Below are 27,288 nucleotides of genomic sequence, written 5' to 3'. Positions count from 1 at the left end.
TTAACTCTGACTTCAACGAAAACATAGTTCAAATTATTTCTTTAAAAAAAAAAAAAGATCACCAACTAATGTAAAATTTCAACACATCAACAATTTGAAACTGCAGTGTAGTAAAAAGTAAACCTCTACCTAATCTTTCCATTATGAAGAATGGGAACAGTCTCATCTGATTATCAAAGGATAAATAATTTATTACTGATTAAAGTTACAAGAGATGGGGCACCTGGGTGGCTCAGTGGGTTAAGCCTCTGCCTTCAGCTCAGGTCATGATCTCAGGGTCCTGGGATCTCAGCCTCTGCTCAGCAGAGAGCCTGCTTCCCCCTCTCTCTCTCTGCTGGCCTCTCTGCCTACTAGTGATCTCTCTCTCTCTCTCTCTCTCTCTGTCAAATAAATAAATAAAATCTTTTTTAAAAAATAAAATAAAGTTATAAGAGAAAATCAATTTGACTGAAATCAAATTCGTCCTACTGAGAATTTTAATAAAATACATATTGATGCTTTGCTATTTTAGGACATAAATTTTATGTTGTTGTAATTATAGAAAAAGTCTCTATATTTGGCTACTCAAACCCAAGATTTAGAAAACAAAATGTTACAGGAGATACCATTAGTTCCATTCAGTTTGTACGCCCTCTTTACCACCAAGAGACGAAGACAAGGTTTTCCACAGGAAATCAGGCAATAATGGTAACCTTGCATCTCAAACTAGAATTCATCTTCATCCTTTACTTCATTTGGGAAGTACTTGTGCAGCATCAACAGAAAAATGACCCACAAGCCACTCTAAATTTTATTTAATCATAATATTAATTTTACTGAAAGTGTATTATACCTTGAGGATATTAGGCTAAGTGAAATAAGAGAGCCACAAAAAGACAAATGCTGCACAATTCCACTTCTCGGAGGCCCCTAGAGTAGACGGTTTCATCCAGACCCGAAGCAGAATGGTGCTTGTCAGGGGCTGGGTTGAGGGGAGAATAGGGAGTTGTTAATGGGCACAGAGTTTCAGCTTCACGAGATAAAGAGTTCTGGAAACTGGCTGAACAAGGTCAATGTATTTACTGTTGAACTGCATGCTGAAAAACGGTTAAAAATGGTAAAATTAATGTTATGTGTTTTTTACAATTAAAATTTTTTCTAAAAACTTAAAAAGTTTATAATGGGCCACATGGTCTTAACTATCCCTGCACTTAACAGAGCCAAAAAAAAAAGCAAAGCCAAAAATAGGACCCACAAATGCACAAAAGACATATTCATTCTGAATCAAACTGCTAAAGAACACAGTTAGTTTAAACCCTACTGCATTATCAAGTGGGGCAGAGCGCACCACAAAGGGATTACGGCCTAGGAAAAGCAGGTGATTCAGGGTTAGCAAGGGAATAAAATGCCAGGGACAAACATGTGTTACAGCATGCGTGGCGCAAAGAGGACCTGGGTCTACAGGTCATGGGGAGAAATGCTTCTGCCAGTCATGCAATCCATCGTACTGTTTTGCAGTGTTGCTCTCAATGAACGCAGGTGAAAGAAAGTGCTTTCTATTTCTATGCTCTAGAGAAAGGGCAGTTCCTAAATAGGCCGGTATGTAGGCTGACATCCTCCATGATCTAAACAGCGAATGACTTAATGTCTTTTACCCACCCCTTGTGATTTTTAGCCTTAATGGGATGCCACATAAATTACTGTGGAGCTGAAGGCAGAGCATGATTAGAAGCCAACAAATAATTCTCGCAATCACAAACTCAGAAAAGAAACAAGCATCTGCAACACACTTTTACGGTTCACACAAGTATAATCGCATCTGCATGTTATAGCGCGCTTTCCAAACTTCCAATCACCAAATAATCTCACTGAACTCAGATATTTACAAGCAAACAAACTGCCAAGTTACTACCGTAACAGCTTGTCTAGGACAGGGGCAAATATCTCCCGGATATTTGACTTCCATCAATCCAGTTTTATCACTTACAACTATAAAATATTTTAAATATTGCAATATCCCCAAATACACTAAAAAATGCAATCTTTCCTCACTGATGTGGAAATAATCCAGGAATATAAATATGAGTGTCAATTTTCATTATCTAGCAAATATAGGTGTCAAAGAATTTCCTGACTGACATATATGTACGGCAGAGTTTATTTCCACATATTAAAAATAAATGAAATCTAAATGCAATGTGGTATCCTAGTCTGGATTCGGAAACAGAAAAAGGGTATTAGCAGAAAAACTAATTATACCCAAATAAATCTGTCATTTACTTAACTATTGTGTAGTCTGTTGCACTATACATTTTTGAGGGTGCAAATTTGTTCAAATGACATATACGAGGGAACAATCTGACCATAACAATAACACAAATTTCACATTTGCTGACACCCAATTTCATCCATAACAAATGTTGTACACACAGAAAAACAAACCCAGCCATGTCAAGTTACACGTGCAGGGTCACCCAAACATCTACCAGCAAGCTCAGTTTCCAGAATGTGTTAGGAAGCTCCCCCCCCATCCACAGCTGGTGGCACAACTTTTCTCCGAATTTCTTACCACGCCCCCTTCCTCCATTCCCCAATAACGCACGAGTACAACTCTTCCAACACCCACTTCCACGTACAGTGTCTAAGGGCTTTAAGGTAAGTGCCATATTTTAGTATTTGGATGTCTATTACCCATGTAACACATGTAAAAATATGTGAGGACTTTCATTTAAGTTCCTAACTTTGTTTCACCGACCAAAGCTTTTGAGTGCTGGACCATTAATCCCGCTTTTCCCATCAGTGCCATGGTTTGCACTGCAAGGTTCTGCATAGCCAGTAATCATTAGAGGAGTGCCTATGGCATGTTATAGCAGAACTGACTACTCCAGTGACAGTGTCTTAGTTTTGACAAATGTGCTATGATTATATGGGAAGAAAGGGGAAGCCCAGTGAAGGGTATCCAGAAATACCCTGTATTCTCCATTCCACTTTTCTACAGTTATAAAATTATTCCAATAAGAAATTTTAAAACAGTAAGCATAGGAAGTAGAGAAAGCCAAGGCTCAACTAGAGAAAGTCAAGGTTCTGCATTAAGGATGACTGCTAACACTTATGTAACATTTACTTGATGCCACACACTGTTCTCAGTGTTGTATAAACACTGACTCATTAGGCATTCTCACAATGCAAAGAGGTAGGTGTTACAATCATGCCCATCTGACAAGTGAGAGGACTGAGGTGCATCTAAGAAAAGGTATCCAAAAAACACAAACTAGACACCTTGGGCTAGAATCAAAGCTCTTACTCTGATCCTACTTCAACAGTCAACTGTTCAAAATACAACTTTTTAAACCAGGTTACTTCCACCATTCTAGAAAGATTCTACAATAGGAAAAGAGGTATAAAATAAAAAAATTAAATAATCTTTCTAAAACACGCCATAAATACAAAAAATCCCAAAAGTTAAAAAACATTCCTTTTATAAAAACCTATGAGCAAAAATTGTGGAAGCTAATATAGTAAGAAATATCACCTTTGTACTTCAACTAAAACAGTCCACTCGAATATGAAGTATACACATTTTATAGCAACAACAAATGATAGCTAAGAAAAGACATATCGTCTATGATAGAAAATGTAATTTCGAAGTTTTACAAAAACTTGCTCACATTTTATCATTTGCCAACACACACGATAACTTAAGAGTGACAATATCACACACAAAATTAACACATGCCACAGAAATTTCCCAGCAATCACACTCATCAAATTTGGTTCAAACAAAACTGCAAACTTTGGGTAAATGCCAAAGAGAAAGTTCTGCCTACAGAATCTCAACATGGGGCAAATAAAAGGCCACTTTGTTGATGTAACTTACTATTACTTCTCAAGATATTACATGGCTTGGACTCTAAAATGCAAAACCCTACCTACCCTCCCATGTACACTCTACACAGTGAACAAGACACAAGGTCCTTTCCTTATGGATCTGCTACTCATTCATTCATTTATTCACTCAACAAGTGGTCACTGAGTACCTACAACGTGCCAGGCGATCTTCTAAATGCGGCAGGGGCTAAGGAAGGGAAGAAAACACAAGTGCGAAGTAGAAAACAGGATAAGTAAATAGAACTCAAACTAAGGTAGGGGTGATAAAATCTAGGAAGAAAATAAGGCAGGAAAGGAGAATTTGAAGTGAGGGTAAAATCATAAATAGGGTGGCCAAGGGAGATGAGGCAGAGTAGAGAGGACAATCAACCATAGGATGGTAGGTGTGTGTACGGGGAAGAAACACCTGCTCAGGGCACAAGCAGTGGGAGGGAGCGAGGCTAGGGAACGAGAGTGGTCAGAGGAGGAGACTGACCTGTGAGAGGAGATGCAGAAGAAGTAAGAGGCCTGGTCACCCGAAGATATGGGAGAAGGGCGCACCAGGCAGGAGGCATAGTGGCCACGAGGCGCCAGGGTGGCAGCAGGCATGCCATGGTCCTGGGCGGAGGGGAGGAAACGCAGGACTGGACATGCCATCCTAAGGGTAAGCTGAAGACCGTGCAGAGTTCACAGCCACGCTGCCTCTGGGAGCCATACACTTCGAGGTGGGTACCTGGTGTCAAACCATCTAACCATCTAACAGATCACTGAAAAGTCAGTTCTTGCAAAATACAAGTGGAGGGGCTGACAGGCTGATAAAGCGGGATGACACGGGCGCAGCTGCTGCGCAGTATGTACGCTCTGAGAAAATCGAGCATGTGTACAGAAAGTTCTACCGTCCTTGAAGGCACTAAATGAGGAAGAAAAATTAGTTTTCAAACAATGCAACTGAAGAGGCTTTAAAAAAAAAAAAGGCAGAAAAGGCTGCAAATGTATTTAGAGTCTTTTCAACTCTTATTTCTTCTCAGTTTGAAAGCACGATGCTGTATGCAGGCAATTCTCTTGCTGCCTCAAACATACCTGATTAATTTCTGCTAAAGAGAAAGCATGTTTTCCTCACTTCAGAATCCCTCCCATAGAGCCAGGCATACAAAGAGCGCCCAGCTCACTGTGGGTGGGGACGAGAGCACTGCTGTTCCAACAGAACAGACACTTTGTGCTGCTCTGACTTGAAAGTGATTGGAAAATAAATACTAAGTATCCGAAGAAGAATAAATTTCCTCAAAAAGGAAATGATTTCTATAAATAGGTCTTATTGATCCACACATCTATTAGAATGAAACTTCAAGCCGGGCAAGAGTCAGGCTTTAACCCTAAAATAGCACTGGACTCCGGAATTAAGGCCATCGGAGCCTCAGTGAGACACTAACCAGGGCACCTCCATTGTTAGAGGTAAGAAGTCTATTCTGTTTTCCTTTCTAAGGGACAGCCTTTGAGCTCTCTTATAAATGGACACAAGAGCCCTAATTGACCCAGCCAGCAAACATTTTTAGAGACTCAACTACACAAGCACCACCCTAGGCCATGAGAATCCAAAAATTTGGAGGAGATGGTCTCCACCTTAAAGAGTTAGTTTTGGGTTAAGGTTGGATGCTTATTAAAAAAGGAAACAAGGGCACCTGGGTGGCTCAGTGGTTAAGCCACTACCTTCGGCTCGGGTTATGGTCTCGGGGTCCTGGGATCGAGTCCCACATCAGGCTCTCTGCTCGGCAGGGGGGCTTGCTTCTCTCTCTCTCTCTCTCTCTCTCTCTGCCTGTCTCTCTGCCTACTTGTGATCTCTCTCTCTGTCAAATAAATAAATAAAATCTTTTAAAAAATCCAAACAATAGAAACAAGAGGGAGAAAAGCTGAACTAAAAATGACTTACTAAAAACACACTGTAAAAGGGTTATAGAACAAGAACAAAGAATGATGAAAATATAGGAAAAGGAGTAAGCGTATGGAAGACCTCACAGAAGAAGCTACTCCTGAAACGTAACCACGGGTTTGCTTTGCAGCCACATAAAATCATAAGGAGACAGACATTACTGTTTTAACCTACTGTTGTTCCTCATTCTTTCTAATTAGAGCAAAACTACACTCAATGAGACTTTCTTGAGAAACAAAAATCTTTATTTCCTTAATGCGTTAAAATGAATATAAAGACTCCTAAAAAACCAGTCTTTTCAAAATTTGTCTAAGCAACATATCCCAACATGATGATTCTGAATAACCTTATCTTCTATTACCCTCTGCTATAATATGGTATAGGTCAAGTATTTGTCACAATTTAAATTGGTTACAACAGCCAGTAAAGGAAGCAGAGGGCATTCAGAGATAACCCAGCACTGGGCCTTGTAAAACTATTTTGCATACCAATTGTGAAATCTCAGAAAATCATATGTTTATCTAAGCAGTCATCAGGAGACAATAACCACAATGAACTCAAATCTGAGGACAGATTACCTTTAAAAAAAAGAAACTTCAAGAGAGGATAGCTCTCTCTCCCACACCCCCCACCCCACCCCCGTCTTTTTTAAGAGAAAGCCCTTCTCTGTACTAACAATTTATAGTGGAAAAAAGTCATTTATATTCAGATTAGATCTATTTTGCAGAGAGCAAGAAAACAATAAAATTATATTCAAAAATACCTATGAATATACATTCACAAAATACATTTTACATATCACTATAAGGATATAAAAGAAATCATATAAAAATGAAAAGAGCACCTTAAACTTCTTTTTGTTCACTTTTAGCATGACAAAGACTTTTTTTTAGTACCAAGAGTAGTACAAAATGAGGAATTAGAACTTGTTTTTTGAGCTTTCTGATCTACAACTACAAACGAATATAAGTTGCAAGTCTTGGCCGTACTTTATACAGAGTCATACTACTAAACCTCTGTAAATCTCAGTTCTCGGTAATAAGAGGGATAATACCAAAAGTAGAAACCACAAATACCTATGTAGGAAATACCTACTGATTACTCTATAAATGTTCATCTTCACCATCGATACCCAAGCCTACAAATAGGATAGTGCGTGGGGGTGACAGGGGAGAAAGAAGGAAGCTGAATGATCCCCTGAATTCCAGTAACATCCCTTAAAAGAGTTAAGTTGCCAGTACCTAAAATTTGTAACAATGATTTCAACTGGAATGGTCCTAATCTCTTAGAGCGTTTTAAGATCACGGGCGGACTTCATAGATCAAGTCACACGTTACTCAACATATGCAACACGAACAAGTAACACAGGGACTGGCAATTCAAGGTAAAGATAAGCAAACTCAAAAAAATCCTGAAAGGATATAAATCATGCAAATCAGTGACTGAGCCACATTTACTAGTAGACGTAAAAGTCTCACATTTACTGACCTAGTTCACTCTTTGGATGCAAAAGGTCACGGTCTTGCCTTTGACCTCAGGGCAGTAACGGACACGTGGAGTATCCTTTGCACTCCTCTCGGCCTCAGGCCTGGAGCTAATAGGCTACCTACCCATTCTGAGCTAGGCACGGAGGCAAACTTATTCTCTTTTCTTCATTCTCATGAAGAAACATTCTGGCCTCCACAAACCTACTGGGTGATACAATGAGGACCACTGAACTTAGAGTCTATGTCCCACACCGTGACCCAATTCTCAAATAGACTTGAACTGAGATAAAGAGCATCGTCCAATTAATAATTAAAGGGAACTTTGATTTCCCATTTGTCTTTCTCCCACTACAATTTCACAGGGGGGAAACAGTTATTAAGAGTCAAGATTCAGACGTTTCTGAGTCCCCTGGACCTACCACCTGATATTTTCAGAACTACTTCATTTCTAAAAGATCTAATTCACAGACAGTTATCCTAAAAACTGTTCTTAACAAAAAAAAAAAAAAAGAAAGAAAGAAAGAAAGAAAGAAAAAAACCACAAAGACAAAACAACTGTTCTTAACCATAAAAACATATGGAGCACACACCAGGAAAATCAAAAGGCCTTCATTAAAAAAATAAAAAGTAAGGTTCATGTTCATTAAGTTAAGGTGATCCTCCTATGCTAGACACATTTTGGCTTTGAGGTCATTTAAAAATAAGTTAAAAATAATTTTATAATCAGAAAAAAGTTTAAAGAGATTACTTTAAAATTAATTTTGTTTAATTCAAATTATTTAGCATGAAACAAAAAACTGTTATGATTTAAAAAGAAGGTAAAATTCAGTAAACCCAGTCACATACCAAGCTTCAGGCAGCAAAACAGAATATTCATGTGGAGAAGTGGTCTCTGGGAAGTTAGAGAGAATGGCAAGGCGATGAGGAAGCAGGTCTGATCCATGATAAGTGAACAGAATTTCTAGGGCTTGTACGTTACTTTCCTGTATAAACAGCAAGGGGTAAGTTTCCATTGTAAGCCTTAGAAATAAAGGAATGACTTTGTAGGACAACATTCAAACTCCTAAAAGTAACTTTTTATGCAGTTCTGATTTAAGGTACTTTGAAATATTTCTAATTCTTTGTAGTCTGCATCACATTTCTCAACCTAGTGTCATAAAAATCACTTACTTTTAAAAGTCAGAATGATGAATAAACACTTTTTAAAATTTTATTTATTTGAGAGAGAGAGAGAAAGACTCTGAGCACGGCAAGGGGCAGACAGAAAGGGAGAAACAGACTTTCCGAGGACTCAGGGCTCGATCCCAGGACCCTGAGATCATGACCTGAGCCAAAGTCAGAAGCTTAACCAACTAAGCCACCCAGGTGCCCCCGCCTTTTTTTTTTTAAAGATTTATTTATTTGCCAGAGAGAGAGAGAGCATGAACGGGGGAGGGGCAGAGGGACAATGAATAAACATTTTTAAAAATATAATTCCATCTTCTCTACATTAATATTAAAACAAAAAATGAAATGATGGTAAATGCATGCAATAACATTAACTGTGCGGCTCAGAGATTTAGAAAGTGTTAATAACCATAATTATTTTATTTACAAAAAAGAAATTACCCGAGCATAAGTTCTTGCTGAGAGAACAATATTCTGATTTCTGAACTTCTTAAAGAATTCAGCATCATATCTCTGTTCAGATGCATGAGGCACTCCTAGGATTTCCTGAGGGGAAACAGCGACTTCATAATGAAAAGGCTTTTAAATATGGGTGACAAGAAAATATTAAAAACCTTTACAACTCTGCCTCCCTAAATAAATAAGCCTTGAATTAATTAAACTATCAACTGTTAACTGAAGTAGTACATCTGCATTCTTGCCTTTATTTTGAAAATAGCTGTATTTATAAATACTGTGAATTAAAAAAAATTAAGAAGTAAATGAAATGGGCAGTAAAAAATTAATTACATTAAGACAACCAAAACCCACCACCTGCTGAAAACAAGTAAGCCACCATTATACATGGCAGTGCAGTATGAACACCTGCATTAACTTCACGGCTGCTGGTGATTGATGTAAAATGCAGCCTGAACCATTCATTCATTCAACAAATATTTACGGAGCTTCTACTATGCACTAGGGGCACTATGATAGGCAGCAGTGATGCCATGAGCAGGACACATTTCCTGCCCTCCAAAGTGCTTAAAATCTAGTGGGAACAAGCAGGCACACAGGAACAGGCGAAGGGAAACACACACAGGAGAGTCCTATAAAACTGGTCCTGGGAAGATGGGGAAGGCTTCCCGGGGGTGCCCCAAAGCTGGGACATAAAACACAAACAGGATGGCCATGGCAACTGCAAGTAAGGATCTGCCCACGGCAACGTATGACATAGGGCTCGTTGTCTGTCATGCTTAATGCTGAACCCCAGATCCCCAGCAGTCTGCTTTTCATATAATAAGTAACCAATAACTACTTATTGACTGAATTCATTTACTGAGGTAGGAGAGAGACAAGGAGGAGGTGTGGAGGAGGTGGGGGGGAGGGAGGCATCGAGAAGGTCGCTGGCAAATATGCTAGGCTTGGAACTCAAGCACATCTAGGAGGAGTCACCCAGAAGGCAGGTGGCTAGATCAAGAGTTCTGGAGCGAGGTGAGTCACATACATGACACAGTTACTAACACAGAAGTGAGTATGATTTCAAGGGAGATCAAGTTGAATGAAAACAGCCTTAAGGAGCAACATCATTTAAAGGATCAACCCAAAAGGAAAAAAAAAAAAAGGTAGGATGTGGGGGAGGACGAGGGAAGGTCAGGAATAGGCATCTGAAAAGCAAAGCAAATGAAGCAGGAGCTGCAGAAGCAGAGATGTAAGGGCAGGAGGGGGTGGGGGGGGCTGTTTAACACATATTCATGGAAACCAAGGAAGAAAACATTTCAAAAATGTTCTCAGTTCCCGGACTCCCCATCCACAAAAACCGCTCCCTTTGTCCCACCCCAGTTATGCATCCTACCAGCTCCCTAGCTCTTTAGCATCCCCCGAAGGAAGTCTCTGGGACATCTCCATGTCCAACAATGGATTCTTGAGCAACTGATCCTTCCTCCACCCGCCAGCTCAACCCAACACATGGCATTCCAGCAATTCGCAATGTCACTGAGACATCCGGCCCACTGACCCTACATCTTTCACCTGCTCTCTCTCCTCCAAGTCTCTTATCCCTTCCAACCGGCTTAGTCCCTGGTCACCATTCAGAGATTTCTTTAATCCCTTGCTTCTTTCCCTTCATCATACTCACCTGGCAAAACCTCATCCTTAATCCAAAGCAACTAAGAACCCTGATTACAAGGTACCAGGAGTCTGAAAAAATACCACAAAATCAAGCTGACAATTCTCATTTCAAGATCTCAGCACGGTTGGAATCCTGATGCAAACGAACCAACTGGAAAACCATCTATGAGGTGACTAGGGAAATCTGAACATGAAGGGGATAGGAGAGGATATTAGGGAACTGCTACTAATTTTCTTAGAAATAATAATGTTATTGGGTTATTTTTTAATTCTTTCCCAGTTACAGACACATAAGTATGGGTGAAATGATAAGATGTCTAGGATTTGCTTTAAAACAACTAGCTGAAAGAAAAGGCAGGAGTCGAGAGTAAAAGATACAAGATTCACAGAATGGTTGAACTGGGCAGTGAGTACACCCGGGTTCATTATACTCTTCTGCATCCTTTAAGGAAGGTTGGACATTTTATAAATTCAATTCAAATCTGCCGTCCCTCCACGGTACTACATTTCCCTAACATGTTTGCTCCCCTGTGCTGTTAGAAACTTCTCCACCATTCTTCCATTCTTTCCAGACCTCCAACACCTATCCCGTCTCCATTCTCAACTGAAACTTGCTTCATACACTCTGATGGACACTGTTAGATGGGATATTCGCACCCACTGAAACCGCACATCTACCTGCATCTCTACCAACAGGATTTCCTTCCTTCAGCTACAACAGAAAAATTATAGCCATCTGCCCCCCAAACCCTGTTCATGCTCCAAATCCCATTTCTATAATCATGCCATTATCGCCTTTTTCTCCTGTTGGATAAATTCCTCCTCACCCTCCACTGCTTCCTTCCCATTAGCATACAAACAATTACTTCTTTCTTCTATGGGGGGGGGGGGGACCTCCTAAATTCACATACATTATCTTCTTGGGGCCTTGAAACAAAACTTCCAGAAGGAGCTGCCTACAATCACTGTCTCCCCTTACCCACATCCTGTTCTTCCCTAAACTCACTCCACCTCCTGCAGTTCAAGTCCACTCCTCACACAGCATGAGAAACCTTTCAAATGTGGCCAGAAACTGTCCTAACCCCCTCTTCTCCCTTCCATCTGTGCTGGGCTCCCTGGTAGCCCAGCTCCCCCCACCAGCTCACTCAGTCAGGAACACCCCACCCCCTTTCTTCATACAGCGCATGCGGATTATCAGCAGATTATCAGCACAGGCTAACGAATCCGGCAGACCTTGTTGTGAGTTCCTGCTTTCTCCTTAAGCAAATCACTTTCCTTCTCCAAGCCTCAGCTTTCATATCCATAACACTAGAAGGAAAACACTACCTGCCTGAAAGATTGCTGGGAAATAATCCGGATTCAGTACCCAGCGCAGTGGCCAACAAACAATAAGTCCTCAACAAACGTGCTGATATTTAAGGTAGTCTCTTACCTATCAATTGCCTCAACAAATTTTTGCTGAGCTCCTCAAGAAGCCAGGTACCCGTCTGAGCTTGGGGATACAGCAGCCACCAAGACAAAACCCCTACACCTTTCTGGAGCTTCTGCTCCCATGTCTGCCTTAGAGCAGCACTCCCCAGTCCCCTAAATTTACCTTTTTTTTTTTAAGGACTAGCTGGGATGACACTTCCTATATAGTGTCTTCTAGGATGTCCCCAGGAAAAACCGAATGCCCTTCTCCACCACGTTCTTTCCTAAGTTCTTTACGCGTAATTGTCACCATTTATGCCTACATAATGTGGACTCCAGGACACTTCCTTGTTCTTATCTCCACCTCCAGCACTGCCATGATGGCTGGTACCTACGAGGCACTTGTGTCACATAGAAATGAATCCACTAATTTATCACAGGATTCATAAAATAAGCTTGCCTCAGGATTAAAATGCAATGCCTATCTCTACTACTATCTAGCTGGTGAGCTACTCTGTCTGAACATCTTCATTTTTAAGTTTTAACAGCCAAATTCATCAACTTCACCTACTTCTCGAAAGCCTAGTTAGCCTAATTCTCCAAGAAAGTGGGCTCAAAAAATACTTTAAACCAGGCACTAGTGAACATACTTCCAACTATCAGATAGGGAAACAGCAATTCGATAACTGAAGGGGAATGAAAGAAAATTAACTGAATAGTCAAACTCTGAACATTTCATGGAACTCTTCAAGATCTCAAATCAATAAAATTTAGTAAAACAAAGGCTAAGACAACGTAATAAACCCTATCTGTACTGCCTTCTGCAGCTCATAACATGCTTTTATATATTACCTCAAAATAAAACTCCAGTACAGTAAAACAATAGGCTTTAAAATAACAGGACCATCCAACAATCAAACTAGTTGTACCCATAGATAAAATTATTAAAAAATTTTTGCAACTTATTTGTATAACTATCATGTTTTCTAGTAACCATAAACAGCCCTCTTTTATCAGTGGTATTTTGTTTGAAAACACTTATTTTATTAGCAGGTAGGAAATCAAATGCTTTTAGATTTGCCTATAGGCATTAGAAGTACTAAATATCTCCATTATTCTGGGGACAAGCATCATAATATTAGAGGTCACATTTACTGAGCACCTGCTGTGTGCCATTACCAAGAGCCGAGAGAGCTGTTTCCACAGAAAGGAGGACTAACATAGATGGAGGAAGTAATCTGCAAGTGAAGTCAAACTTTAAAAAAGTTAGGAATTTATATCAATTTCTGGGTAATGTCAGCTGTGAGGGTCATGTGAAAAAGCAGCCTAAACTATGTATTTTTCCTGAAATACCTTTAACAACATCTGAATGTTGGAAATAGTCAGTGTTTGTGTTCCTAAAGAAATAAAAATAAAGTATACCTTTTTTAAAGTTCAAGTGTCTCCATGAAAAAATGTTCATCATCACTAGGCATCACAGAGATTCAAATCAAAACCACATTGAGATACCACCTTATACCAATCAAAATGGCCAAAATCAACAAGACAATAAACAAGTGTTGGAGAGGATGTGGAGAAAGGGAAACCCTCTTACACTGTTGGTGGAAATGCAAGTTGGTGTAGCCTCTATGGAAAATAGTGTGGAGACTCCATAAGAAATTAAAAATAGAGTTACCCTATGACCCTTGCAATTGCGCTACTGGGTATTTACCCCAAAGATATAGATGTAGTGAAAAGAAGGTCCATCTGTACTCCAACGTTTATAGCAGCAATGGGCACGGTCGCCAAACCGTGGAAAGAACCAAGATGTCCTTCAACAGACAAATGGATAAAGAAGATATGGTCCATATATACAATGGAATATTGTGCCTTCATCAGAAAGGAAGAATACCCAACTTTTGGGTCAACATGGACGGGACTGGAAGAGATTATGCTAAGTGAAATAAGTCAAGCCGAGAGAGTCAATTACCATATGGTTTCACTTATTTGTGGAGCATAAGGAATAACACGGAGGACATGGGGAGATGGAGAGAAGACAGTTGGGGGAAATCGGAGGGGATGAACCATGAGAGACTGTGGACTCTGAGGAACTAACTGAGGGTTCTGGAGGGGAGATGGGTGGAAGGTTGGGTGACCCTGGTGGTGGGTATTATGGAGGGCATGTTTTGCATGGAGCACTGGGTGTGATGCAAAAGCAATGAATTCTGGAACACTGAAAAGAAATTTAAAAAATATATTAAAATAAAAAATAAAAACAAACAAAAAAAAATAAAGTTGAAGTGTCTCATTTTGGCCATAGTTAGGACCAAAGTTCAACCAACTAAATTCAATGCACTAGCAAATCACTAAAATAAAATGAGTCAGAAATATTCATATTAGGATTACTAAAACCCAGTGTATACTGAAATTCAGTACTGGAGACAGCTATATGCCATAACCTTAAAATCAAAATGTAAAATCAAAGTAAATAAAAAGCATCACATACCTAGAAAATACAGATACACTGAAATGGCTAAAGTGTTTCTGCTCCCTAGACTAACATGATTTCTGCCTTCCACAGTCTCTTAATTTTTACCAAAGCAGTTATATAAGAGAAACTGCTTCTGCACAAAATGAATTTTTCCCAAAACATACATAGTTAAAAAGATCAAGAACGTCAGATATTAGGGCAGCAGTATCATTTATAATGATAGACTGAATAAACCTAATTGGTTTGATTAAAACTACTCCTTACCTCATAGGTTGCAAGTCGATCCAAGTAGGTTAGTAATTTCCGTCTACAGCGGCAGAGTTCTTTTTGTTCCAGAGTTAACCTGTTGTGAATAGCTGTGTTAGGCACTTACATTAACACAGAAGCGCACTTCTCTACGAGTTAGAATAGAATAAAAATAACAATGTTCCACTGAGCCCCAAACTGACAGAACAGTACACAAAAGCATGAGGATAAAATAACACCAACTGCGTTTGGTTTGCGTTGCTAGAATAATTCACAGCAATTAATCCTCATGAAGAGCACACTTAAGTGACCAGTTATTTTTAAGAAAGTACCAAGCAGTCATAAATCATTTACTTTGCGAAGTTCACTAATTTCAGTAGTTCTCGTCTCTTGTTGATCTTTTTCTCCTTTTTATTCCTGGCAGGCTCTTCACTGGCTGGTGACAGCTCCTCATAGGGGATATTGTCAATGTCTACTTCACCAGGCAATGTAAATCTGGAAGGAAAAAAAAAAACCCCAAAGCTATTAGTGAAAGCTGCTTTCCCCCACTCGGGCTGATTTTATCACTAAGTTGCTCTCCATAGAAACAGAAAGAAGCAACTATTTGAAAGAAAGCTTTTGTATTGCAAGGAACGTGATTCACTCATTATATCCACAGGATGGGCAAAAAAGTCATCACTAATCGTCATATACAATAATTTTAATATCATGGCAATGAGAACTACTTCGGAAAACATGTGAGGTTTATACTTATCCAATGTGAAACAGCCCATCGAGAAAATGCTGCCCAGAGTTTACAGTCGGAATCACTTCTATTTAAGGTTTCAAAATGGTTTACTTAAAAGATAAATAAATAGGGGCTCCTGGGTGGCTCAGTGGGTTAAGCGTCTGTCTTCGGCTCAGGTCATGGTCCCCGCGTCCTGGGATCGAGCCCAGCTCCATACTCCCCAGGGAGTCTGCTTCTCCCTCTCCCTCTGCCCCTCCCCCTGCTCCCTCTTGTGCATGCTCACTCTCTCTCAAATGAATACAAATCTTACAAATAAATAAAGTAAATGAATAAATAAATAAATAAAAGTAAACTAAATTTATGAGGTGCCTGGCTAGCTTGGTCCATAAAACATAGGACTCTTGATCACAGGGTCACGAGTTGAAGCCCCACACTGCGCATGGAGATTACTGAAAATTAATTAATTAAAGTACAAAAAAACAAGGTCTGAAAATGACAATGAACGTCAGTCTCATTTACAGTACTTACTTGTTAAATATATTATCACACTTATATCTTTAAAAAATTCCAAATGTCTAACGAGCTATGACTCCTGTCAAATAACTTTACTATTATTATCAACAGACACTTGTGTGGTACTTACAGGTTTACAAAGTGCTTTCCTAAGACACACGATTTACTCACTCGAATTCTCTAAAGGAGGTAGGAAGCCAAGACAAACAAAATGAATGAAGCTCACACTTGCCAAAGGGGTGCTGCTAACTGGGAAGCCCTCCCAGGTAAGTGCCTTTAGCCCACAGCTAGAAGCTGCCAGCATCCGATAAAGGTCTGTAGAATCTGCTCTTTTCCTAGCATCAAGCTATCATACATACACACATTTAACTCAAAGGAAAGAAAGCTGTGACCTCAGATAAGAGGAGCATTGATCGAAGGCAACTGTCTCATTACAGGATAACCTAAATAAAGAAACGTTTACCCTCTGCCATGCCTCGGCTTTAATATTTTCACAAAGTCACCTTTCCTCTTGGATCCCGATCTGTCTCTGACCCACCTGCTGTCGTCGGCTCCTCTCCCTATGGCCACCAGAGCCTCCAGGTCTGTGCCTTTCAGTCCGTACTGAAGCAGCTCCTTCGCAGCATCCACATTTTCAGGAACTCTTTCCAGACACTCATGGAGAACCCAGGATCGTTTCTTTATTTTGCTCTGGATACAAATAAAAGACAGTGGCATTAAAGAACCCAGGACATCTGATAGCATAGGACAACTGCCTTCCAGAATCATAAAGCTAGACCTAAGGAAGTAGAGCTACCCTAGTCCTTAGCCACAGGTAGCTGCTAGAGAAGCTTGACAGGAAAAAGCTAATTCCCTAATGGTAACTGGAATGAGACACAGACAATGAGATTCCTACAATTTTCTTTTTTTTTCTTCTACTGAAACACAAAGTTCAGGACTCCTTCAGAAACATAAAAAAGATCTCCCCAAATTTTTATAGCTGCTTATTAGTTTGCATTTGGGCTATCTAACAGAGTAGAACAGCAAGCAGAAAAGCAAGATAAGACATAGTCTATTTTAACGACCATGCTGCACTTTGAAACAAAACTAATGAGGCACAGGGCATCAGCGTTCTAGATTTACTTGACCATGAGATGTAACACAAAATGTAGATGATAATTTCATCATAAAAGCCATGATGTGCTATTCTTTGGAAAGACCAAGCGCACATTCCTCCCTCCCAACTGCTTCCTCCGACCCCATCCAAAATCCCTGACTTAGCCTCTTCCAAGAAAGGGTCATTGTGGTTATAAATTTTAAGTAAAATTTGACTCTTACCCTGCATTCCTTTATACATTCCATTCCATCAGTTCTTTCCTCATATGCCTCTTAACTCATTTTCCCTTCTCCAGGTCTATGGCCTCCATACCAGTCCATGAAATCACCACATGACGCCTAGGACATCTTTGCCTTGGTAGGGTTTCCCACCAATACTCCCCCTCCATGCCAGTTCACCTTCTACACCATCTACTTCTGTGCCTCCAACAGTCAAAAATCCACAACACTTCCCCATTACCCTAAGGATAAAAAGCCTAAGTCATCACAACCCTTCCACATCTTTCAGAACCCAAGTCAATGTATCTTCTAATCATATTTCCCAAAGTTCCCTGCTGTTTAATATCTGATGCGGCAGATGGGTTCACTTACAGAGCTCGTAAGGGGGCCGGGTGCTAATGCAGACATGAAACGATGATTATGACAAATTTAGTCGATGTCACAAGTCATGCTCATTTCCTTTGAATTTGTTCATATCATTTGTTCCATGAAGAAAAGCTTCCTCTCTTCTAATTCCAGGATGCCTGTTCTGAAGTCTCTCAAATCTACTCAGAGTGTCTTCATTTTACAGCCTTCCAGAACCACTGGGTCTAAAATGATTGCTACTTTCACTGGGTTCCCACAGCCTTTATCTGGAATCTTCTTTATGGTGATTTATATTTTAGACATGAACCTTAACAGAAATATTATAAGCTCCCTAAAAGGGAAGGCCAATTTATGCTTCTCCTGTGAACCTTTCGCCTCTCTCGCCTAGTACTTCTACTCTTAATTGCCTACTTACGTAGCTGAATTAGGTATTTCTCCCAATAAAAAATGTACTTGCTTTGTCTCTGTTAACACCTGTCAGCTCCTTCAGGGACCAATATTGTCCTTTACTGTGTTCCAGAGAAAGCCCTGAATGGGCACACATAAACTCACAACTCACTGTCCTGAGTCACAAAAGAAAGAAAGTCACAAAACAGCTTTGGTGTTCTGATCTTCTAAAGGAAATACAAGGAACTTCCTCCTTTATTTCATTATTTCTCATGCTTTCTCTTCTCTGGTGTCTTACTTACTAACAGTTTGTCTTCCGATTTGGTTGAAGCATTAACTTCTTAAAACTTTCTCACATTATGTTATTTTTAATTACTCATGTACAATAATTTTATGTACAATTTTGTACATAAATGTATAAACATTATGTATAATTTTAAAATTATCATGAAATTTCCCCAACATTTCTTAGATCTTCCTAAATGCAAAGGCATATTCCCTTTTTAATGTCACATGAGAAGTCATGCCCTCTTTAAAACCTGCCATAAATCCAGCTGTGTCCTCACAAAGGTGTCGAGGGTTCAAATACACAGGCTATGTAACAAATTTAACCCAGGCAGCGGGCAGCAGGAAGAGTCCAGCTGCAAGATTTAAACAAAGAAAGCAAATTTGGCAAGCCTGATATGTCAAATATCTAATGCCTCTCAGCTTCAAGAGCTCTCCTCATGGCCAGTCATGGGATGGACAGCATTTCCATTTTGCAACTGACAGAACATGGAGCTTCATCAAGAGAGGGCGCTGGAGGGCCACTGCGGAGGAAAGGCTCTGGTTTCTAGCCCTAATGTGCTCAGGTTCTAAACTTGTCCCTACGGCTTAGCAACCAGCAGTGCATGTAGGGGACCCCTGGAAGCGGCTGCTTCCGCCTTTATTCCCGCTGAACAGAACGTCCAACTGAATTTCAGCTGAAACCCCCACGGGCAGATTGAGTGAATCTCCAAGGCCCAGGGGGTTGGGAGTCTTCCTAGATGATGCCCATCTGCAAACTAGGAGCTTTTTTTTTTTTTTTCGGTCCTGGCTATGGTTCCTTCTCTGAGGTTTTCCAACCCCCAGCCTCAGCTTACCAGGGCGCCCTAGCCACAGGCATCAGGCCCATCCATCCCACCTCCTCCAACCTGCCAACCTTGGCAACCAAGAACCAGCCCTGGCCCGAGGCATCCCAAAGAACTCCTCCATCCAGTGGGCGCCAGCCATTCCTTCAAAGGTCAGTGAGGTCTGAATCCCATCTCAAGGGAGCGGGCCTCCCCTCCAAGTCTGCTTCCTCCCTGGGGATGCTCCTTCAGCCCAAAGGTACTCCCTAGGGTTCTCTTTACCCCCTTATAGTAAATCTCACTAGAAAAATAAGGCTCCATATTAAAACTTTCCCTGTTCAAATTACTGGGTGGCTTCTAGCTCCTGAGCGGACCCTGAATGATGTAGGCGAAGAAAAGTAACTGAGCTAGAGGAAAAGAAAGGGTTAGGCAAAGTAGTTAACTGGTACTTAACTACCAGTAAAACCAGGCAGTTAACTCGTTTATCAGTGACTATCTGTTCCCCCATCTTCAGCACGAAGTCCAGCTGCAAGGCCAATACAACGAGATAAAAGAGAACTTCTCCACACTGAATAAAACACGCTTCAGCTACAGAAATGTCAGCAACATAAAATGCTCCAATATGAAGCCCCAGCATTCCCCTCCTCCAAAAAAAGCCATGCATTTGAATTATACCATGTTACCAAAACATTTAAACATACCAGGTAATTCTGGATCGAAGCGATGTTGACTGCGGACTTCCTCCACTGCCTCTGATAGACTAGATCCGTATCCAGGCCGTAGGTCTGGGCCAGACACAAGGCTTCCTCATACTCTTCACTTTCAATCTTGGAATAAGAAAATGGGAACAGGAAGGTTACATTACTGACTGGTCCACAGTGTCGCCATGATGAGGTCACAGATGAGGAAAATCCCCTCACCTCTGCAGCATGTGACCCACTGATAACTAGTCTCATGAGCCCTGGGGGGGTGGGTACCAGAAGCCCACCAACCTGCTGAGCGGCACACAGAGCACATATTTCTCTCCACACTCAACAGAAAGCTGAGAGACAGCTGAAGTGCCCACATGTATAGAGTAAAACGACAGGAAAGGACAGCCAACAGCCTGACTCCTAGTTCAGGGCCCACCCAGGACACTGCAGGAACAACAGACATAACTGGAATGCTCAGTGTGGATTCAGTCTGCTTCCCAAGCAAACCCCTGACTGGAGAGCAAGCCTGCGCTTCTTCCCCCACCATCTGCAGTCGGAGCAGACAGCGGCACTTACCAAGGGTAAGGGTTAAGGTTAGGGTTAGGGTTAGACACCTGGCTAAGCCACAAGTGGACAGTCTAAGTGGATTCATCCTTCAATCACTGTTTTCATTTCGATTCCTCAGGCACAAAGCCAGCACTATTTTCAAAGCTCTACCCTACTGGTATTTCTAACACATCAATGTTAGGACAATCCCTCTTGGAAGTTCTGTTTTAAAAAATTGTGTTTTTTTCCAAAAAAAGAAAAACAATTAGGTTTTTCTCACTGAAATAAAATCTGGAGGCTTGTGAGAACTTTGATAGTGACAGCATGTTCCCTCACCTTTCTCTGATAGAGCTCCTCTGGGGTCGTGGAGCGTAAACTCACGAGGCGGTAGTTTTTGGTGATAGTTCGCGGGCGTTTCCGCGGAGGTGCGAATCGCTCCATTTCGGTCACCAGATACAGGCCCTGTTTGATGTAGCCAAAGTAGCGAGCCTTGGCAGAAACTTCCTGATCAGAATCAGAATCCTCCTCCCCTTCATCTTCATCTCCAGCCCTGGTCTCCAAACGAGATCGTTTGGGGGCAAGTTTAATCTCACACTAAATTGAAAAAGGAGATGTGAAATCAGTAAATCAGTACTGAGGAACTCAAGACAAGCTCTAGAGTCCATGAGAAAAATATTTTTAATTCTATTCCAGTTCCATGAGCCACATGGTGAAGACAAAGAACAGACTTCAGAGGAACCCAACAACAAACAGTATACCCATCAACAGTTCCAGAAATATCCATTGCATTATTGGCTCCAAATCTCCAAAACTAAACCCTGTTTTCATAATGGCTCATTAATATAATCTCCCAAATATAGGTCTGGCAATTATTTTAGGAAAATAAAAAGAATGCTAATTCCTTCACTTTTGACATTTTTGTACCTGCTGTAAAGAAACGGGATTTTTTCATCTATTTAGAAAACGAGCATGAAGGTATTTATTTGCTTTACTGAGAATGGCTCTCCTGCCCTCCTTCCCTTTTTAAAAAAAATGTCTAACAGCTTCACAAACTTCTGAGTCTGAAAGCCTGACTGTTAAAGATAACTTTCATTCCCAGACTTAATAGAGCTGCCTTCAATTTTAAGCCATGGCTCTCTTTAAATAACATCTGTAGACTCAGTAACAAACTTTGAGGTAAAAAATACTTGTGAATCTGCACTGATGTGAAAACTATTAAAGGTCCTTAACCTTGAAAGGCTTAGAATAAGAATCTTTAATGACCAAAACATAACTTTAAATTAATAGCTTCTATTTTCCAGTCTTTTGACATTAGACAAACAAGTTTTCTTGACTAAAAAGAATCAGAATTTTTAAGTTCCCAAACTTCATGGAAAGAGTTTGTTAAAGACCATATTTAAATAGAAATACCTTTTACATTTTAAGATGTCTAATCTAAGAAAAAGGAGGAAAGAAAAAAAAAAAAAACTATCATGCCAGTGAAGAAAAAATGCTTTACGAAGAACAAAATGACTCCATTTTCTTCAGTCTTCTACAATGCAAGGTTTTTAATCGAAACAATACATCTTTATTATACTGCACTCAATCTCTGATTCCAAACACAGACTTTTGTTTTTAAGGACAAGATAAGATAATGGGATTGCTAAAATTTAAAAATCAAATGATTAGCCATACTTCGATAAAGATAAATGGACAGCCATCACTAAAAAAAATTAGATTTACATTAAAATCAGGTGTTCCAATTTTTGGTGAAGTACATGCTTATTTTCCAACACACCAGCTTCTCTGAAAGGGAAAGCATTACCTCCAAACTTAAAAATCCTCCATCATGGGTAGCAGTGACTTGAGGTGATGGTTCGAACCACTCACAGGATTTTCCCAGTAAATTCTTCAAAGTTTTCACTGATGAAACAGTCAAAGCACCAGAGCAACGAGCCAGAGTCACTGCATTGGCTGCCCACCAATTTACATCTATCAGAGGGTAAAAGGACTCTTTATCTAATGGAGGGAAAAAAAAAAATCGATACAAGTCCATCCGTTGACGTGGCTTAAATACAACACATTTAGTCCAAAGATCAATTTAAAAACTGTATTTGGGCCCTAAACATGTTAAGTAAGAAAAAATAAATTGTTAAGTCATCACTCAAATTTTTACAAAATGGTAATTTATTTAATAAATATCTAAGTGCCAACAATTTACCAAAGTCCAAAATTCTAAGGATTCAAGAGTAAGTGTTCTTAGGTCTTTCCACTTAAAAAATGAAGAATGTAGGGATAATATCAGCATTTTCAACAGAGTAAGCTGAAAGTTTGGTACAAAGTATACATATCATTAGGTATATCAAAGTATACATATCATAAGATTGATACAAAGTATATATATCATCAGGTTTAAAAAAGGTTTTAGAAAATGTTCATATATCCTTTTTCAGACAAGCAATATGAGAGAATTATACTTTTTTTTTTTTTTTTTTTCACAACATAGAAAAATTTATTTCAGTGTAGACCAATTCAAAAACAAAATGGCATGGGAATTCTGTATTTTTTCAAGGCAGAATTTAGTTGAGAAAAATATTTATCAACTATCTACTATGTGAATATAACCCAGCCAAGGACTGCAAAAATTAAATCATAAAATTCATAAAAATTTAAGAAAGACATATAACAGTTTTCAAAGCTGATTTCCTCTTAAACTTGGGAAGGAGCTCAGAATCACCACCTCAAAAATATGCCATTTTGACATAAATATTTTAAGAAATTTGAGAAACCAAAAGTTCTTTTTCTTTGTCTTGTCACTTCTCTTAATAATTTTATTGTTCCTCTGCCAATATTCTCTATAAATAAGACCAATTTCCAAAGAACCCTTGGAGTTAACTCATTTCTGGGTATTCCCACGTGTAAGCTCAAGGTACACGCTAGAAACATCTGTTTGTTTTTTTCCTGTTAACCTGTCTTGTGTCAATCTAATTTTAGGGCCTCAGCCAGAGAACCTTGGAGAGTAAAAAGAAAAAGATTTTTTTTGTCCCCTACATATATCGTCCAAAGAGTACTTCTACTATACAACTGTAGTCTCTTAAGGTTTTAATTATCATACTTCATACAACTCACCTTTGATTTTTTTCCTCTTCTCAACAGAGAGTCTCCAATCAGGATTAAGGTCATCATAACCTGGCTAAATATGAAAAATATGCATAAGACTTCTTGAGTCAACAATGTAAGAAAATCAAGAGAACATCAAGAACTGTGGATTTTCTGAAGTAACAAAATATGGAAATGATGCTTTCCTTCGATCTCTTAATTATACCTAGCTGAAATCTATTCCTCTCGATAATCTTGTTCTTACACTTCAAATGAGCGCATGCAACTACTGTGACTCAATTTAATGAAGAAAATAGCATGCATAAGAACAGTAAGATAGCAAGTATGCAATTAATACAAATGAGAGCAAGATACATGAACAGTTCACACCCACTCTCTCTCTTTCTCTCTCTCTCTCTCTCCCTCTCACACACACACACACACACATTTACATTTTGGGAGGAGAACAACTCTGCTGTTGTAAATAATGTCGGCCTGGATGCAAGTCCTACTCCCACAACTTGTAAGGTGAGCAACCTCTTCAGGCCTCGGGCTCCCCAGCTCTGACAGGACTCTGCAACCCCCCGTTACCTGCTGTTCTGACTTCCCAGGACTAGGCATTTACTAAGTAAAAAAATATAGCCATGCAATCCTCAAACCTGATCTATTCATATTCTAATTTCATGGAACATAATAGTGTGCCCACCTTCTAGAATCTCAAATATCATAAAACAATTGAGACTAAGACACTGCCGGACATCCTCTTGGCTCATTCATTATTACATTTTCAGAATTTTAACAGTATGGGAAAAGGCCAGCAAAAATCATTTGTCTATTTATCTAAAATCGTAAGCCTAAAAAAAAAAAAAAATGCTATATTTCATCAAAATATGCTTTTTCATCTAATGTAACAGAACAAGCATATATGTCTTATTAACAGTTTCTCAGTGGCTAACCCTTTAGAGCATGAAAATTAATACTTCCTTCCATGGCGTAAGAGAACTTCCTGATCTCCACTATGATAAATCACTCAGAGCAGCCCAAGAACAGAAGACATAATTCTTTAAACTTTACCCAAAAAGTTACCATAAAAGACAATAAATAGATTGTCCTGGTTTACTTTATCAAAAAAAAAAAAAAAAAAAAAAGATAATTAGCTTTCCAAGACTTAGAATACCAGAAGGTATATATGTGAAAATAACCAACTAACTGAACTTATTTGATCGTTCATAGTGCACTTCATCCATTTTCAGTCCCCCTGAAACCAATATGGCTCCATGCAGATGGCTTCAATAACGGGTGTGTCTTGTGCTTTCAATTTCTAACCAGAAGGTGAGATTTGTTCTTCTGCATCCACAGCTTTGTCAGTCGTCCTCATATTCCCAGACCCATCATGGTGCTCACGTGTCAGAATAGCTAAATGCTGAATTAGGGAATGGATTAATCTCTTAAATCCCTACACTCCAATTAGAATGCCTAAGGTATAGGAAAATGAGTTGACATAGTACTAGTATTCCTACACCCTCTAAGAAGTGTGGTTTCTTTTGCTCCTTAGTCAAAGCAGACGGTGCCCTTACACTGTGAGAGGGGGAAAAGAAACCAGATATCGTAGGCCCCACAACTCAAGCAGGCAGAGAGCTAAGAAACAGATAAAATTTACTACAACTCAAATTCAAATTTGGTAACTACCCAAAAAGAGGTACGGATAAAAGCACCAAGGGTATCAAAGGATGAAGAGACCATTTTGCATACAGGCTTGAGAGAGAGGGAGGGGGTTAAAGAGGCACAAAGAAAGTGCTACACTTGGTGCTCTAAGACTGGATAAAATCTGGACACAGAACATGGGTGGAGGAAGACATTCTAGTCAGAGAATATAACATTAACAAAAGTACAAAAAAGGTTAAAAATGACTAAATTTATTCAGGAAAAAGAAAGTAGGTCAGAAGGCACCTGGGTGGCTCGGTCGGTTGAGCATTTGGCTATTGGTATGTTCACCATGACGTCACTTCCTTTCAGGCTCCAACACTTCCATCTATCCAAAATAAAACCACGAACCCAGCAGACAGTTATTTCCCACTCCACCTCCCCTCAGCCACTCCCAGTGTGCTTTCTGCCTCAGATGGATTTACCTGTTCTGGATGTTTCATATAAATGAATTCACAGACCATGTAACCTCTTGTGTCTGGCTTCCTTAAAGTCATGTAACATTCTCAAGGTACAGCCACATTATAACATGTATCAGTACTTCACTCATTTTTATGGCTGAATACTATTAATATTCTGTCATAGGTGTTAACCACAATTGATTTCTCCAGCCTTCCATTAATGGGCATTTGGGTTTTTTCCACTTGTGGCTATTGTGAACAGTACTGCTCAAATACCTATATCAATGTATTTGTTTGAGCACCTGTTTTAAATTCTTCTGGATATATACCTAACTATCTACATGCTATCACCTTTGCAGTACACCTAGAATTCACTCTAGATATGTGAACTAAATGTTTAACCTCACAGTAGGTGTGAGTCTGATGAAATTATCTGCACAGTTTATTTAAGAAAGAAGCTCAAGCAAAATTCCAAACTTCACTCTGCTTCAGGCTATGAAAGCCTGCATGAAAGAAAGTTTAAGAAAGCAAAGAAAAATACTAATTTGAAGGGATAGATAAACCTTAGGTTCACTAAAACATTATTTGTAATAGCCAAGATAGGGAAGCCACCCAGTGTCCATTGATAAAGGAGATAAAAAAGAGGCGGTATATACATACAACGGAGTATTACTCAGCCATTCGAAAGAGTGAGGTTTTGCCATTTGCGTGGCAGCATGCATGGACCTTGAGGATATTATGCTACGTGGAGTCAGTCAGACAAAGAAAGACAAATACTATACGGTTTCATTTATATATGGGATCTAAATCACAAAACAAAGGAAGAAAATATAAACTGACTCATAAGTACAGAAACCAAATAGGTAATTGTGGGAGTGGGGGGAGATGGGCAAAAGTAGGTAAAGGGGATTAAGAGGTACCTCACCGCCCCCCAAAAAAGCTGATGTTCCCACTGCTTCCCCCAGACTTAGACTTAGCAACCTTCGTCCCTAAGAACTCTGTCAGTGAGGGGACCTGTGATCTGGCCGTGCTTTAGGACATCTGATGAACACTCCGTAGGCTAGTGCTTTGAAAGCAGAGTCACCAAGAACCCAGGACTTCCATGAAAGCACGCCAGGGGTACTCACAGCTGGGACCATGCTGACATATGTGGAGAAGTAACCTTCATGTCACTCTGCTTAGTAGGACGTGCCACACCAGGGGTACTCACAGCTGGGACCATGTTGACATATGTGGAGAAGTAACCTTCATGTCACTCTGCTTAGTAGAAAGTGCCACGCCAGGGGTACTCACAGCTGGGACCATGTTGACATATGTGGAGAAGTAACCTTCATGTCACTCTGCTTAGTAGGACGTGCCACCCCGTGTCTGAAAACAGCCCGAGGTGCCGCCACTTCCGGTACAGCAGCAGCCTAGAGGAGAATGTCCTAAGAGTGCACTTACAGATTTTGTACAGAAAATCTGTACCTCATGGCTATGGCAACATTTTCTTTAGATTTAGGAATTTTATTTGCTGATTCGTTTTAATGGCTAGAAGCAACACATAACGAAGGCCCTGCCTCCAGAGCATAAAATCAACCTGTCAAATGTTTTTGTTTTTTTTTTTCATTCCACAAACACTTATTAGTACTTAATATGCCAAGCTCTATGTTAGACCCCATGGAAGAAATGTATATTCTGCGTCTATCCTCCAGAAGCTCACAGTTGAAAGAAGCTGTGAAAACAGCTGTGGCTTAAATCAAGATTAATCACATTAACTGTCATCTTCCCACTTATTCTTCATTGATTGATCCATTTAACAAAGTTGCTC

The 27,288-nt window shown here is 39.8% G+C and overlaps 1 protein-coding gene across 1 annotated transcript in view; it reads right to left on the bottom strand.

Moving 5' to 3' along the window:
* NBAS (NBAS subunit of NRZ tethering complex) overlaps nucleotides 1-27,288 on the bottom strand; it is a 317,470-nt gene that overhangs the window by 214,881 nt on the left and 75,301 nt on the right. Inside the window, exons 13-21 of the mRNA XM_059132606.1 lie at nucleotides 23,404-23,467; nucleotides 22,100-22,293; nucleotides 20,632-20,889; nucleotides 19,759-19,884; nucleotides 16,441-16,592; nucleotides 15,017-15,157; nucleotides 14,681-14,759; nucleotides 8,869-8,973; nucleotides 8,107-8,243 (exon numbers count right to left, since the gene is read on the bottom strand). Of these exons, the coding sequence (XP_058988589.1) occupies nucleotides 8,107-8,243; nucleotides 8,869-8,973; nucleotides 14,681-14,759; nucleotides 15,017-15,157; nucleotides 16,441-16,592; nucleotides 19,759-19,884; nucleotides 20,632-20,889; nucleotides 22,100-22,293; nucleotides 23,404-23,467 (1,256 nt within the window). The remainder of the gene's footprint in view (nucleotides 1-8,106; nucleotides 8,244-8,868; nucleotides 8,974-14,680; nucleotides 14,760-15,016; nucleotides 15,158-16,440; nucleotides 16,593-19,758; nucleotides 19,885-20,631; nucleotides 20,890-22,099; nucleotides 22,294-23,403; nucleotides 23,468-27,288) is intronic.

The sequence above is a fragment of the Mustela lutreola genome, chromosome 9, assembly GCF_030435805.1.
Source record: "Mustela lutreola isolate mMusLut2 chromosome 9, mMusLut2.pri, whole genome shotgun sequence".
Taxonomy (NCBI): Eukaryota; Metazoa; Chordata; class Mammalia; order Carnivora; family Mustelidae; genus Mustela; species Mustela lutreola.
The sequence above is the reverse complement of the archived record's forward strand: the minus strand, read 5'-3'. Positions and strand labels throughout refer to the sequence as shown.